This window comes from Balaenoptera musculus, chromosome 16, assembly GCF_009873245.2.
Source record: "Balaenoptera musculus isolate JJ_BM4_2016_0621 chromosome 16, mBalMus1.pri.v3, whole genome shotgun sequence".
In the NCBI taxonomy this organism is placed as follows: domain Eukaryota; kingdom Metazoa; phylum Chordata; class Mammalia; order Artiodactyla; family Balaenopteridae; genus Balaenoptera; species Balaenoptera musculus.
The window spans coordinates 42088292-42105385 of NC_045800.1; the positions used below are offsets into that span (position 1 = coordinate 42088292).

Here is a 17094-nt window from a genome sequence, read left to right on the forward strand (position 1 = left end):
TCATGTGCAGGTCTTACGGCCCTACACTGCCTATGAGGTTTGGAGTTTAGGGAGCTGCATTGCTATGCTGATTGCTAAGCTGATACTCCTGCTAATACTTTTGTAGTGAGTAATAGGGTCCTTGCATCTGACCCAGAAGTTTATTTTTTTATCTTGTATCAACATCCATAGAACTTTATTGGTTAAATTATTAATCCATGTAGTTATTCTTGTGGGTATTCTCCTGCTTTTATGTCTCCTCCCCACTATCAAGTTTTAAGTAGGATAACATCCTAGCATCAAACCAAAAACCTACAGATAATATCTACAACTAAATAAGGCAACAAGCCAGCCTCCAGATCACAGAGTATGAACTTCTAAGGAAAACAAATGACATAAACCAGATCTCTGTATTAACTGCAAGTGTGATAACAACTGCTTTTAAGGGAGTTCAGAGAGGGCTAAGGGTTTCTGTTGGCCCTGGGAGCTGGTGACCTCAAAGTTTCCAGCACACACTAAATGAAGAAGCTACTAAGTTAATATGAACGCAGTAGCAGGACAAAACTCCACACTAAGGAGAAAGGAAAAAACAGTGAAAGCAGAATATAAATTGAGCAGGACAGGTACAATAGGGGAAAAGCAAAGAAAATGTCTCCAAGTAAAATGGGAGTGCAGAGGAAAGCAAGCAGATTTCTAAAAGCTGAAGAATAATTTTTAACACATTATGAAAATAACTGAAACAGGTACTCTACAGCTGTGAATTAGAAAAGCATTCCTGAAATTACCCTGAAAGATTAAAAAGACAGAAGGTAGAAAGAGAAACATGAAAGATAGAAAAAGATCATGGTGAAAGCCACAAAGTAAAAAGAGAACAGTGAGCAAAATAATAGAAACCCTTTTTTCTGCCTTTCCTATAGGAGTTGGACCTCAGAGTAATCAAATATTTGATATTGAGAGAGTTTTTATAGAAATATTTTGGCTAATACATATAGAAGAAATAAAAGGAAGGAATTAATAGTTAGGAAATGATTAACAGTGGCTGCTATTATCACAGGAGGAGAGAGCCAAAGAGACTTGGTGTACCTCCTTAAAGAAGTAGTGAGTATCACCTATGATTTATTTCTTAAAAACAAACAAACAAACAAAAAAACTGGATCTAATCAAGACTCCGGCTCTAATGACAATTTATAGGAAATAAAGAAGACAGAGAAAAATATGAAGTGACCCACTGAAGATACAGTTGTCGAAATCCAGGTTTCAGAGATCTGATTTCTCAAACAAATAAATAAGAAGATGGATAAAAAGGAGTGACAATGGTGAAGCCTATAGATTAAAAGAGACTTAAAGAGCTGTCAGCCAATTGCAGTATATGAACTTATTTGGATTCCAATGTGAATAAATTTTTAGTACAAGTATCAAGTATCAAATGGATATCTGTTGATACTGAGGAATTTTTGTTAATTTGGGGAGAGTAATAATAGTATTCTGATTAAGTTTTAAGAGTCTTTATCTTTAAGAGATACATATTGAAATACTTACAGATGAAATATTATGTCTCTGTCCTGTTTCAAAATAATGGAGTGAGACTGTAAATGAAAGATTTCCCAGTACTCAACGAAGTTGGGTAGTTGATACATAGAGGTTCATTATAATAGTCTGTAATTTTATTTACGTTTGAAATGTTCCCTGCTAAAAGATTAAAATGTCTTAAACACAGCTAATATCAAATTTTGGAAATGTGCTGTAATTTTTTTCTATTTTAATTATTAATTTGCTTTAAATATTAAATTCAGTTACAGCATAGTTGTAAAACTTACTTTGAAAATGATTTCATTAATAAATTCTTGGTAAAGAAATTATAATAAAATCCTTTAATGAATTAAATTTATTCTGTTTATTACCTTTATTCATATGATATGTGATAGAGCTAAAGATCATAGGGTAGCTAATTCTGAAGAAGGAATGAAACTTTAAACAATTAACCTCAATTTACATAACGGTCTTATTATTTGCATAGCTAATGGGTAGGATTTGATCATAGGCCATTAACAGTCATTAATAAGTGAAACTGTGTTAGAAATACTACACGGGTTTGTATTTCAGACTCAAGAAGCAAAGGTTAGTCATGACACAGACATAGAGAATGGACTTGAGGACACGGGGAGTGGGAAGGGTAAGCTGGGACCAAGTGAGAGAGTGGCATAGACATATGTACACTACCGAATGTAAAATAGATAGCTAGTGAGAAGCAGCCGCATAGCACAGGGGGATCAGCTCAGTGCTTTGTGTCCACCTAGAGGGGTGGGATAGGGAGGGTGGGAGGGAGATGCAAGAGGGAGGAGATATGGGGATATATGTATATGTAGAGCTGATTCACTTTGTTATAAAGCAGAAAATAACACACCATTGTAAATCAATTATACTCCAATAAAGATGTTAAAAAAAAAAAAAAAGTCAGTCATGAAATGTTATTGGGTTGGCCAAAAAGTTCGTTCGGGTTTTTCCATAAGAGCTTATGGAAAAACCCAAACGAACTTTTTGGCCAACCCGATATGGAAAAAAACCCGAACGAACTTTTTGGCCAACCCGATAATAGCAAATAGTCAAAGCATTAGGCATTAAACAAACTAACATTTAGCTTTTCAGCTTCACACATTTCTGAGAGGATAATTCATGAATTTGCTAACTGGTCTCACTGTGCATGCATACTAAGGCACATGTAAGTAAATATGGGTGTATTAGCTAAACTTTTATTAGCCTCAGATTTACATTTAAATTACAGTGAGAACTAGTTTACTATACTCACATATGAAACATCAGTATGTCTTTATGCCTAGAAATCAGAGCTATTTCTTGAAAAATGCTAGGGTCTACAACTTAAATATTTGGCAATTTTTTTTTTCTAATTCTAACTTTCCGTTTGTTTCAAAGAAAGATGACAAATGGTTTTCAATTAACTTTTACATTTATTTTTATTTGCAATAAGGTAGTTTACATTATGTAATTTAGAACTACTCTAACCTTTCAACTCCTGGTTTAGTCAATTCAATTTACAATTGAATTGTAAATTGTAAGCGTCCTCTATATTTTATAAAAATGTAATTGCTTGCAGTTTAAAGATTTTAAAACCTCAAATAACTGGTCTGCTATTTTTAAACAATTATGTAAGTGATGCATCATCACTGAAGACAATTTAATTCCTTTAATTCCAAAGACACACTGTATATAATCTGATTTTTCCAATGATTTGGTTGTGCTTTTACAAACAACTGTGCAGGCCTCTACATTAGATCCGTAAGTGAGATTTGAAATACATGAACAGGAGTGATTTATTTTTATGATCATCGTTGCTGAACTGATACAGAAAACTCTGTAGCACATCTTTTGCCTCTCACTCCCACCTTGCTCACTCTTCTCTTATCCTGCTGGGGTGCTCTCTCTCTCTGGCATTCATATGGGTACTCTTGCTCTGGCTCTCAGCGTCTCTTCTTTTTTCCTCTTTCCTGTTTTAAAGATGCTGATTGATGGAGTGCTGTGAGAGTATGTCCAGAAATGGGCCCAGAGTAAAATATAAATGTTTCATACTCTGTTTTGTAATTTACACTTTCTCTGGGCCTCTATTCTGCTAGTAGTTAAATTAAATCAGGTTTTCCTGATTTTAAAAAATTTTCCATTCATTATAACAGCTGATATATGACAATGTTAAGTTACAAAAAGATGGATTGCTTAACGTGCAAAGGAGTACTATCTCAATGGATGGAAAGGAACAGTGTTTATCCCATTATCAGTAACATCTCTCAGAATCTATGCTGGCCCCCTTCACAAATTGGCTTTTACTTGGTTCGCTGTATGGGTAAACTACACTACACCGAAATGTTGAAGAAACATTTTGGAGTCAAAAGATAGCTTAAATCTCCCACTTTTCATTTACTGACAGTGACATTTTTTTAAAAAATCACTTAATCTTTTCTTGTCTTTGTAAAATGGGGATAATAAATCTCATTTCCTAGAAATGGGTGTAAATTAAATATAATGCTAACATTATGATAAATGTTAGTCACTCTTTTTAAGATGCATTTTCCTCTGTTCTAAGAAAATACAAAGTACCAGAAGCCACACAATTCAGGACATGTATGGTAATCATGTGCCCCTTAACAATATACATTCCAAGTGGTTAGCCATAACTACCCAGTGTGATTAAGAATAAGGTTTTCTGTGTAACATACACCGATAATGATGGCATTCCAGTAAGATTGTGCACAAAATTTGAAAACATTGTGTTATTACCTTGACATTTAAGAAGTATGAAGTCATTCTCTGCATTGTCATATATCAGATCTTAAAATGAATGGGCAATCATCTTTGAGTATTAATGATCTTTCTACGTTCTCCACTGAGGATTTTATTTAGACATGTATTTCATTAGAAAATAAGTAAAAACACCATAAAATTCTTGTAAAATCCTTAAGTAATACAACTTACTTTTTTATTAATTAATTAATTTATTTTTGGCTGTGTTGGGTCTTCGCTTCTGTGCTACGGCTTTCTCTAGTTGTGGCAAGCGGGGGCCACTCTTCATCGCGGTGCGCGGGCCTCTCACTATCGCGGCCTCTCTTGTTGCAGAGCACAGGCTCCAGACGCGCAGGCTCAGTAATTGTGGCTCACGGGCCCAGTTGCTCCGCGGCACGTGGGATCTTCCCAGACCAGGGCTCGAACCCGTGTCCCCTGCATTGGCAGGCAGACTCTCAACCACTGCGCCACCCGGGAAGCCCCAACTTACTTTTTGAAGGAACACGTAGGTTGGCGAGGACCACTTCCAGGGAATCAGCTTGGACTCGAAGTACATAGCTTGTCCTTGTCTCATAATCCAGAGGGGCATTCACATAGATTACACCCGTGATGTTATTAATTCCAAACTTATCTAGAATTAAAACACAATTCCTTGGTTACTCTCTTCACACTATAAGGGAAAATAATTCTCTTTAAAAAGCACTGTGAATTTTAAAACACATATAATAAGAGTTACAAAATGCTGGCTTTGGAAACTCTGTTCCAGTTCCCCAAATTATCAACATCAGTGTTTCCCTAAATGCATGCTTTGAAATTCAAGTTTTTTTGAGATCCTCCTGGAACTTGATGTTTCTATGGTCAATTAAATCTGGGAAACAATGCATACTATTTCCCTCACCGTAGATACACATAATCGTCTACCACACTAAATGCTTCTAGAAATTTTGTTTTAAAGAAATCCATTTAATTTTGTTTAAGCAATTATTTTATGACCTTATTGGATTATTATACTTTTTATGATTTAATGCATCTTATTATCCTGCAGATTTAGTGTTTTGCTAAGAATGTGAGAGGGAACAAACAGATAATTTAATATGTTGATTATTTAGAAAATATTATTTATTATTCTAAATATCTTTAAATATTTTGCCCTGAAGTCTATTTATTAAAATAAAATTGGTCATATATATTTGAGTGAAGGGCAGGGCACATTGGCAGACTTTGTAATATCCCACCTCTTTCACGCTCTCTGCCTTTTCCTCACTTTGGTTTTCTCCACAGCATTTATCACTACCTAAACACTATATGTTTATTAGCTTAATAATTGTTTAATAATTGTTACTATCTCCTCTTCTTAGATTGATAAATTCTATGAGGGCAAGGATCTGTCTATTATGTTCACTGCTCTATCCTAAGTAGCTAGAAGGTACTGAGTACGTGATAGATGCTCAATAAATATTAGTTGAATAAATTGATAAGCAAATGAATTGAATGTAAAAAGAATCATTGTGGTGGAGTGTGGGTAATAAGTAGAGCCACTTTGCTAACTTCAAGGAAAAGAACAGATAGATTCACAGAAAAAATTATAAGAACAGATTCAGAAATCATAGCTTCAGTCAGATGTTGTAAGTTCAAGGAAAAAGGAAAGTCGGTAATATTTGGAGAGGAGGCATCATAGCACAGGAGAAACAAAGAAAGACAATAAGAAAAGTACTACATTGAGCACTTGCTTCAGGGGCAGTAATTTCCAGTAATGGTTGGTCACTGAAATACTTGAAAACAGCTTTTATAATTTCCTTGCAAACTGCTTTACAACATTAACATTCGTTCATTTGTTTAATATTGAATATGCATGTGATTTTTAAATGTATATTAACTGGGTTTTTAGTTTGTTTGTTTGTTTGTCTACCACTTACAACATGCCAGACCATTTAACTCATAAAAAGGCAAAACCAAAGGACAACTAACCTGTGGGTGATAGGTGAAACAAAGAATCAATATGCTAATTGAAAAACTGAGTTATGAACTTATTCCCACAGGTTAGCAAACCATTCCATTCTCAGTGAAGAGTGATGGTAGACAAAACTCAAATTATTTATTTACTTACAACTATTGATTATATGTTTGATTTGACAGTTTGAGGACTCATACAAAAGGTACATGGCTTTTACCATGGATGTGGCTCTTTGGGCATTCACAGTTATTTCTGTTCCTAAAATTTCTTCAGGATTAGTTAATGTATGACATGGGGTAAGGGCTGTGGATGGCACAGAACAGTGGCAAGAGACTACTGTAGGCTATGATTATGACCAAAAGCTGAAAGTATGCATTAATTTTGAACACATTATTAAAATATCCCTAATTCAGGGGGAGGGGAACGCTTTCAGAATTGGATATTGAGTATTCCCTAGGGGAAATAAGTAGCATTTGTCAATATGACTGGATTTTTAATCAGATTCAGCACATAGTTACATTTAAGTCAGACACATCTTACTAGAAAAATAGGGTAAAGAGTAATTAAATCTGAAATTTATTCCAAATCTAAGTTTATTGTTTTATGATGAAAACACAGACTAAACATATGCTCACCCTCTTCATTTCCTGCAACAACGGAGTACACAATACTCTGATTGATGGCTGCAGCAGAAATTACACCAACCATAGTCCCTCTGGTTGCAAGTTCACTTACTGGAGGCGGTCTGCAGGTTTAGAGAAGATAATTTATTTTTCTTGTCCATTTTGTCATGATGGAGTTTTGAATTTAACAATAGAATATGTTAGTTTTGTGCGTGTGTGTTTATTTGAATAATATTATTTTTTGAACTTTTCAACAAAGTAACACATTCAGACTCCAGCCCTAACAAACTATGTTCAAAATTATGCAAATGTTCTTTGTTAAGAATGTCTTGTCACCTGTATATTACTACTTTATTATCTGCCAAAAATTGTATAAAATTCATTTTACTTGTCTCAAACAACTTCTGGACAGAATGCAATAGGTAGATACAATTTGCTATCTCAAGTTGCTAAAGAAAAATATTGCTTTTATGTTGGTAACATTAGCATATTTAAGCAAATGGCCTCCAGATGTCTCTTTCTAGTCTAGTCCTTACCCTGCTCTACTTTAAACTTTAACTATACTAAACGTATTTGAATGGATGGCATCACAAAATTAATATTTCTTTTGAATTCACTTATTTTACTTAACTGTAACCATATTATGCCCCCAGTACTATGATCCTTAACTTTATTTATCGATTTATTTTAAAATTTTTATTAAATTATAGTTGATTTACAATGTTATGTTAATTTCTGCTGTACAGCAAAGTAACTCAGTTATACATATATAGTCTTTTTCATATTCTTTTCCATTATGGTTTATCACAGATGTTGAATATAGTTCCCTGTGCTATGCAGTAGGACCTTGTTGTTTATCTATCCTATATATAATAGTTTGCATGATACTTGTTTAATTTTAAAAATATATTTTCAACAACACAGCATCTCATTCTCAAAATCTCCATTTTATTTTACAATATTGGTCACTGTGACTAGGCTATTTTAACTTTATCTTCATAAACTAATGCAAACAATCTCACTCTTACAATTCACAGATACATCATCCAACTCCAACAGATATAGAAAATTCTTAAATATAAAGTTTTAACATCTCCAAATATTTTTATAGTCCAATCTATCTAACCCATCTGATTTCTATAAGCTTTAACTTCTTTCCTCAAACTGATAAATCCTACTGACACTCTTTCACATGGCCTTTAATCTTTCAATACTTACTTTTTAAATATTACCCTTCATTTTTATCTCCATCTTCTCAGTTCTTCTAATCTAGATTACATTACACTATTATATTGTGCTTACATGAAGCCTTTTATAACAAATTCTGAGCTACAAATACAGTCTGAAAAATTAATTACATACAATCCTTCTTAAACATCTTGTCCAAAATGCTATGTTCTTTGCCACTGTACTCCATATACTTGATAGACTAACATTACCTAAAGGTAAAATGATGTCTTACAGATAGATGCTATAGCACCTAATGGTGGTCCATATCTCCAGTGCATGGTCAATAACCATTTCTTGATAAAGAGTAAGAACTAACCTGTATAATTTTGTAATGAAAATTATAAAGTATTTACCTATTTATATATCTATTTGTTTGTTTAATTTTACTTCTCTGCATATTTTCTGCCTTCTTTTGTTAATAGCATCCAGATATTGCTTTGGATAACCATACCTCCTTAATTGTTAGTCTAACTGGTTTGGGTAGAACTGACCCAATCCCCCAGGTATATAGATAGACACATTACTCAGCTCTGGCCAATGAGGGCACTTTATTTTGCTTTGCTCTGTGTTCATGTGTGGTAAATGTTTCATGCAAACCCAATGATAGTCTTGTCCAATAATGTTACTGTAACCAAAAAAAAAAAAAGTTTTTTTGTTGTTGTTGACTAGAATATTAATGTTTCTCCCTATGAGGGAGTTCTTGTTGATAATAATACCAACACAAATGAAATAACTAAAGGTTGAAAATATATCCTGTACACTTTGACTAGTAATCTAAATTCTGTTATACTTGAAGCTAGGTAAACTCATTTCAGTTACTAAAACAAATTCTCCTTTATCTAGTATTTCAATCACTTGCAATCAAAAGAGCCCCAACGAATTTAAAAAATGTTTAGATAAGAAAAGGATACATTTACCTAAGTAGGCACTTCTAAAGAAAGATATCTGAGGTAACACAATTATATTTTATAAGCAATTTACCTAGGCATCGTCATAGTGTCAGTTTAGTGAAATAAGGATGCCTTTGGTAATCTTGAACCTAAAATGACAGTAGACTACCACAAAAAGGAAGGCACTTAGAAAAGTGACACTAAGGTTAGTTTTGATGGATTATGAATAGATATCTTTTTCTATGATATTTTAGATTATAAATAGACATTAAGACTAATTGTTTGCAATATTGGCTAGTGGTTGACCTTGGTGATTGTGAAATCATTAAACCTGGAAAGGGTTAAAATTAAAGAGTTATGGAAACACAGTAGAATCCTCACCTTGGTATTCCTACCCTTGTGTATCTCCTCTTGTAAGAGGGGCAGACTGTGACTTTTTTCCAACGGACAGAATACAGCAAACAAGATGGGATGTCACTTCAGTGATTATGTTATATTAGATTATAACTTGTAACTTCTTGCTAGCGGACTCTGACTACCTCCCTTGCTGGATTTAATGAAGTAAGTGGAGATGTGGAATGGTGAGTTCTGACCAACAATCAGCAAGCAACTGAGGCCCTCAGTCCAACATCCCACATGGAACTCAAACCTAGCAACAACCACATGAGCTTGGAGGTAGACCCTTCTCTGGTCAAGCCTCAAGTGAGATTCTAGCCCTGGCTAACATCTTGACTAAACCCTGTGTGAGACTATGAAACAGAGGACACAGCCAACAAATTCCTGACCTACAGAAACTTCAAGATGATAAGTGTGTTGTTTTAACTCATTACATTTGCAGTAGTATTATTATGGTGCAATAGACAACTAATACACAAGGCTTGGATATTAGAGCAATGAATTGTTAACTTACGCAAGATCAAATTTCATACAACTTAAGTTTGATATAAGAAAACATATGTTAGTCATATTCTGTGATGATTTTCATATACTGAATTTCTTTTTGTGGAAATATAAGCTGTTTAAATTGTTTACTCATCTATCTTGTTACTATGTGAGATAAGAGCTAAATTTTATACTTTCCATAATTATTTCATAATGAATTCTTGATCCTTATAAAGTATAGAAATATAAAGTCTGCAGCTAATATGCCTTCAGCTTTAACATTATAAAAATGCCATCTTTCATTTCAAACTTTAAAAATAAAATATTTTATGCATATTTTTGTACTATCAGGATGAAAATGATTAATACTGGAAAAAGTAACTGACATAGTTTAAGAAGGAATTCAAATCCTATGCCCACCACTAAAAACATTTAAACTTCTATTTGTTAGTAAATGTTTAAAACAGATTTACTTCTAGACAAAATATCTCATTAACCTTTGTCTTAATTGTTCCAACACACTTCTTTCTACCAAAATCAAAACATACCATAACAATGCAATTTTCTCCTGGCTAAAATTAAATGAACCTTTATGATAATGAGCATTAGATTACAAAATTTCAACTCTTTTCTATTTTATTGCCAGGGAGGGCCCATTTTATTTTTGTTTTATGCCCTGGAAAGTACAAGTTACATGATGGGGCAAATTACATATCCCCTTTGGAGTCACGTATAACTTGAATATAAGATGAAGGAGTTGGTGTAAATCAGGATCCATAAAATCAGATGTTATAGAGGATAAAAAGATAAGAAAGTTAAATAAAATGGGTTGGGAATAAATTAATGGAGAAAGGGGTGGAAAGGAATTGGACACTACATACTCTATTTAATAAGGATAATCAGTATGCAATAATACAAGTCCAGAGTGATTTTAAAATGGAAAAAGGAAATTCAAATTTTTACGTAAATTCTATGAACTTTTACATTTTGGCATCCAACGAAATTTATTTTTTAAAGCATCACCTGACTTGGTTTGATCTATGGGCTGACAATTTATGATATTTACAGTAAACTATTTGTAAGGTATTTTCCAGTTCTACCATTCTGAGTCTGATATAATGTGATTTATCATTCCCCTTCTTCTTCCTGTAGAATATAATCAAAATCTATTGATTAATTTCAGAAGCAAAGAATTATAGCCGAATAAATGATTCCTCATAAGCCACTTTTTTTAAACAATTTTTTTCTCTTGCTACTATCAATTCACATAATTGTAGTTGCACTTCATCCATTTTATAATAAACAATGTATCATTAACCCTCTTCCAATTTAACTTTTTAACAACTAATTCAAAACTAATAGTTGTTTGGAATCTGAAATTCAAGAATTCTACTTTTTAAAGCCAGATTTACTGCCAATATAATTGAGAAAAAGCCCTCTTACAATAAAAGACACTTGAAAGAGCTAGGGCTCAATAGTGAAAATATATAGCCTTACTGATGAAGCTTAAGAGTCAAAAGACCAACTGGATTCCCTTTCCCCAGAAAAGGGTTGCTAAGAGGATGCTAAAGAAAATGGTATATTTTAAACAGACATGGACTTTTGAGCCCTGGAGTGACTGACGGTTGGTTTTACATTTTTAAAATGCCTTAAGGAAGGACCTTCACTAAAGGTTCTTTCACAAAGCTTGATCTGAATTGGGTTTAATGCCTACATGTCCTGACATATTCCAGATGGCAGCACTGGCTCCTATTTATCCCTCAAAGGCAACACTTTGGTCATAGTTTACATGAGGTTTCATTCTTTATGTTCTACGGGTTTGGACAGAGGTATAATGTCATATATCCATCATTACAGTATCATACAGAATATCATTTCAGTGACGGAAAATCTCCTGTTCCTCATGTATTTGTCCCCCTAACCCCACCCAAATACCTGGCAACCACTCATCTTTTTATTGTCTGTATACTTTTGCCTTTTCCATAAGGTCACATAGTTGGGATCATATAGTACGTAGTCTTTGGGGCCTGACTTCTTTCCTTAGCAATATGTACTTAAGCTTCCCCCCATGTCTTTTTGTGGTTTGATATGTTTTATTGCTGAATCATAAATGTACTACAAATAGGTGCACTTTAGTAAGAAGAAAGTTGATCAAAATGACTCCAAATCTGTTGTTTAGAAATACATTTTTGCAAATAAAGTAAGAGTGACCTAGAAAAGTTAACTGCTACAGAATTTATATGCAAAACACATACACCATAATTTTCTTATGAATGTATAAACTAATTCATAGATATTTGTTTAACATTTAAAATTGATTTTTTGGAAAATACAGATTACAATAAATCTCTCAATTAAATATTTTAATGTATCTGAGTCATCTGAATAATGACAATACTAAAATAACAGAATGTGTGGTTTCCAAATGTTAGCCCCAGTTTTACAGTATAAATATAAAATGAAAGAATTATTCTACAACTTAAAATTTACTTTTACTGTTGGTTTTAAGAAGTAACAGTAAAAGTAAATGTTATATGTGCTGCATAAAGCTCCTAATTATTTTAAATGCTGTGCAGTTTAGGATATAAAAGTGTTCGTAAATAAGTGCTATAAAATTTCACTGGGATTCAATCTAGCTCTATTGCTTTCTTTCTACTGAGAGACAAATTAATTTATTTTGACATGTTTGAATTCAATATATTTGCAAATCAGTGACAATTAAGGAACTGTTTTTATATCTACTATGAGGGAATTTAATGAAAATGGGAAGGAAAAAATAAACACCCACTGGAACTCCTGTTATTTGTAACCTTGGAGTAATTGCATCAGGGTGATCTAATTTTACATATTTAACTGAGAAAAACCGTTTAAAAAAGACGTGGATCAGGAGAGAGACGCCAGCCTTCCTACAGTTCTTCGGATGGATTGTAGAAAAGAAAATGAATGAAAGACCAATGGTTAGACACTGTTTTTTACATCTTTTCTGAAGTGAACTTACTATTGTTAAGAGTTTTGCTTCTATTCAGATCCATGAAGTGACCTCATCTGGAAGACAAGAAAACTGAGGTCCTGAGTAGTAAGCACTTTCTCAAGTTCAGAAAACTACTTGAAAGCTAAATCTGCAATCTGTTTGATTGATTGATTGATTTACTGTTTGAATTAATAGAGTTTAATCTTTCTTAGTCATTGGCTCTAAAACTTTAAACTGTAAAAATTAGCTGAAAGTTTCAGACTTTTGCATCATGCTTAAAGATTCCCATTTAGTAGGTCCACAGAGTCAGATCCAGGAATATCATTTATAAAAGGTCCCTAGGTGATTCAGATAGGAGTGGTTTGAAATCACGTCTTTGGGGAATAATGGACTTTCTCCCTGCTGCCTTCCTCTGTCTTTTGCTTCCCTCACTCTACTCCCCAAGCTTTAGCCCTCACTTCTACAGCAGTGAGTGTCCTTTCACAGACTAGAATTAAGCTACGGACACTCTCCTCAGGTTCTAATAGCTCTGAGTTTGAATTATGGCTCTCATATTTACTAGCTATGTGACCTGGAGAAAATTCTTAGCTTCCCTGATCTTATTTCTTTATTTGTAAAATGGGGACATTAACTAGATCAGAAGATTGTTGAGTTCGCTAAAGGATATAATGCATACAAAAAGTTTTCCTTACACCTAGCATATGGTAGGTACTCCATAAATTATAGCCATTGTTAGTATATCACTTTATAAGCTATGCTTCTGGAAGTTTAGCTTAAATATTATAATGATGTGTAGCTTTGTCTCATAGACAGTAGACACAATAAAAATAAAACTGGAATACTTATTAATATCTATCTTGGCTAATATTGTAGACTATGTTTTATGCACTCTGATTTTCCCTTTTCAGTTCTCAATCACATCAATTTTATATCTGAAATGGGGATAATATTTTTCTTTTTACTATCTTAACAGCTTTAAATTCATAGACTTTTTGGGGTTTCATTCAAAAACAACTACTATGGGGTGGGACTGGTATAGGCTGGCTCTGAAACTTAAAAACAACAACAACAAAATGACTTAAAATGTAATGATTTTATGCATAGAGGTTTACTCATTCATTCAATAAATATTTACTGAACATATACCATGTGCCTGACATCCACTAGGCAATAAAGACACAAAGACAGGATAGAGGAAGTGAATTGTGCAGTCATGGAGTTTATAGCTTCACAAGCAAACCAGATAGTTGTGTAAACAGTTACAGTAAAATGTAGTAAATACATTAATACCAGATATCTGGTTAAAAGTTCAGTAGTAAACATGGCATGCACCATTTATATTTTATATTCCCCAAATACCAACAAAGTATCTGTAAGTGGAATCAGCGGGCTGCATGGTTTGATGAAATGACTGGACCAGGCATATTCATTTCTGGCTAATTGATTTACTTACTAAAAGTAGGCTATGATGTAGGTCTTTATATACTTAGTAACGACCTCTGAGAAAACAGTTTTGTATTTTGGCTTATTTATCAGCTCGGTGCTTTGTGACCACCTAGAGGGGTGAGATAGGGAGGGTGGGAGGGAGACGCAAGAGGGAGGGAGATATGGGGACATATGTATACATATAACTGATTCACTTTGTTATACAGCAGCAACTAACACAACAATGTAAAGCAATTATACCTCAATAAAGATGTTAAAAAAAAAAGTGTTTCTTTTCTCCTTTATAGATGAATCTGTACATTTTGACTTTTTGAAGGGCATGACAGTAAACTTTTGAAACAGGCTCTCTAATGCTTTTATTTGTTGTTTTCTATTGATTCCACTAGACTCTATGTTGTTAAGTAAGAAATAGTCAAGTAAAGATGAGAAATCACCATAGAATCTTGAAATATATTAGTGTAGTCATACACATAACATCAAAAAAGAAAAATAGATACTCTGGTAGAGCATTTAATATTCCAATTCAATTCTACTTTTAACAGTTGAATGAATGTACTACCTCAAAAATAGCATAATAAAAATAGACGTTCAAATTCTGCTAGAATTTCTAAGAAAGAAAGAGATAAATCATTTTTCATTGTGTTATTCATACCCTAGAAAGACAGTAAACATTTACAATCATGCCATCTAGGTAGGAGGATATATATCTTAAGATGGATTAGGTATTCAATACCTTAAGATAGATAAATTCAACATTATTTTAGGAAGTGGGGATATTTCATTTTCATTTAAGTTTTTGCTAAAGAAGTTGCAATTTAATACATTAACTCTAGATTTAGTTTTTATTATGATATATATTTTATATATATATGTAAATATGTGAAGTATTACTCAGTCATAAGAAAGAAGGGGATCCTGCCATTTGTGACAACATGGTTGGACCCTGAGAGCATTATGCTAAGTGGAATAAATCAGAAAAAGACAAAATACTGTATGATCTCACTTATATGTGGAAACTAAAAGAAAAAAACAAACTCACAGAAACAGGGAACAGATTGGTGGCTGCCAGAAGTGGGAGGTGGGAGGTGGGGGGTGAGGGAACTGGGTGAAGGTGGTCAAAAGGTACAAGCTTCCGGTTATAAGACAAGTAGGTTCTGGAAATGAAGGTACAGCATGGCAACTACAGTGAAAAATACTATATTGTATGTTTGAAAGTTGCTAAAAGAGTAGATCTTAAAAATCTTCATCATAAGAATGAAAATTGTAACTATATGAGGTGAATGTTAACTAAACTTATTGTAGTAGTTATTTTGTAATACATGCATATATCAAGTTATTATGTTGTGCACTTTAAATGAATACAATATTGCATGTCAATTATATGTCAATAAAACTGGAAAAAATTTATAGCTAGATATCCCCCTACCCAGTTCCTTTATCCATACGGCATCCCTAGTTATTAAACTTTGAAAAGCCTGAGAGGTTGTTTTAACAAACAAGAGGTTGTTTAACAAACAAATGTTTATCAACATTTCCCCTTAAATATTGTAATTTATTATTTAGAACCCATTAGATAAAGATTTTAAATGTCCATTTACCAAAAACAGATTCATTATGCTTACTATGTCTGATTGGCAATTTGATTTTTCCCTCTTTTTTTCTATAATACCTACTTGATACACTGAGAAATGAAAATAAAGAAATAAAATAATCATGTAAAACCCCTTAATCCTGGAATAATTTTTTAGTTTGAGATGTAAATGTTATAAAATTAGAAATAATGTGTGACATTTTGAATACATTTTTAAAAATGCTACTGTTTTTATATCATTCAAAATGTGGCATTTACCTCATTAAATATTTGCATAAGATATTTTACTCTTCTAATCTAACTGTTCTTCCACTTTTTGCTGAGGAAGACAGGAGAATATTGGCATGGTGTGATGGATTAAAATTAGAGATAATTCCTTCAGTGTCCTCGAATTTCTCCTTGAAAATGAACAATGCCTTTAGTATGGCTCATAAATACCCTCAAAATCTGACTCTCCTTATGTCTCCTTTCTCATCACCAACTACTCTCTCCCAGAGATTTCTGTGGTCTATACTAGGCTTTGAATTCTTAGAACATTTTACAATTCTTCTCTCTCTGGGCCGTTATGTATGCTGCTCTCTCTTCCTAGCACAATCTTCCCCTGATGAGTTCTTTAGGACACTTCTTTAGGTTTCCACTTTAACATTGCTTTGTCTAGGAGATTTTCTTTTAGGTCTCATCAATTTTCCTTCGCCACCATCCTACTCTAGGCCAACTGTCATTGTTCTTTGCTTAAAATACTATAGTTTTTTTTTACCAGTCCATATTTATCCATTTTGACTCCTTTTCTGTCTGACATCCACAGAGTGGTCAGTCATCTTTTTAAAGTTCACATGTACTTACATCACTATCGATCTGAGCTTTCTTAGCCCACTACATGCTTACCATATTTCAGTGGCTTCCCAGTGCTCAAAGAATAAAACTCAAATCTCTAATATGCCCCAAATTTCTGCCTCATCTTACAGTAGTTTACGTTCATTCTCTCTTCCGCAACCATACTGACCTTCTTTACATCTTGGAATGTGTCTTCTCCTTTCCAATTTAGGATTTTTATGCAATCAATTTCCTTCCAATTCCTGAGTCCACTATATTCCTTCACCTACAAGTCTAATTACTACTTATTGACATCTCAACTCCTGTTTTTTTTCAAAGAAATTTGCTTTAATATCCCCCACTGCTGCTGTTGTGTGCTTTGTTATAAGTGCTCATAAAGCACTTTCTTTTCTGTTCTTTTCTTT

The 17094-nt window shown here is 33.3% G+C and overlaps 1 protein-coding gene across 17 annotated transcripts in view; it reads right to left on the minus strand.

Annotated features, from left to right (window-relative positions):
- Positions 1-17094, minus strand: part of PCDH15 (protocadherin related 15) — a 747310-nt gene that overhangs the window by 103884 nt on the left and 626332 nt on the right. For all 17 annotated transcript variants that reach the window (XM_036828599.1, XM_036828600.1, XM_036828598.1 and 14 more), the window contains 2 exons: positions 6859-6968; positions 4760-4900 (listed from right to left, as the gene is read on the minus strand). In XM_036828599.1, coding sequence (XP_036684494.1) covers positions 4760-4900; positions 6859-6968 — 251 coding nt within the window. The remainder of the gene's footprint in view (positions 1-4759; positions 4901-6858; positions 6969-17094) is intronic.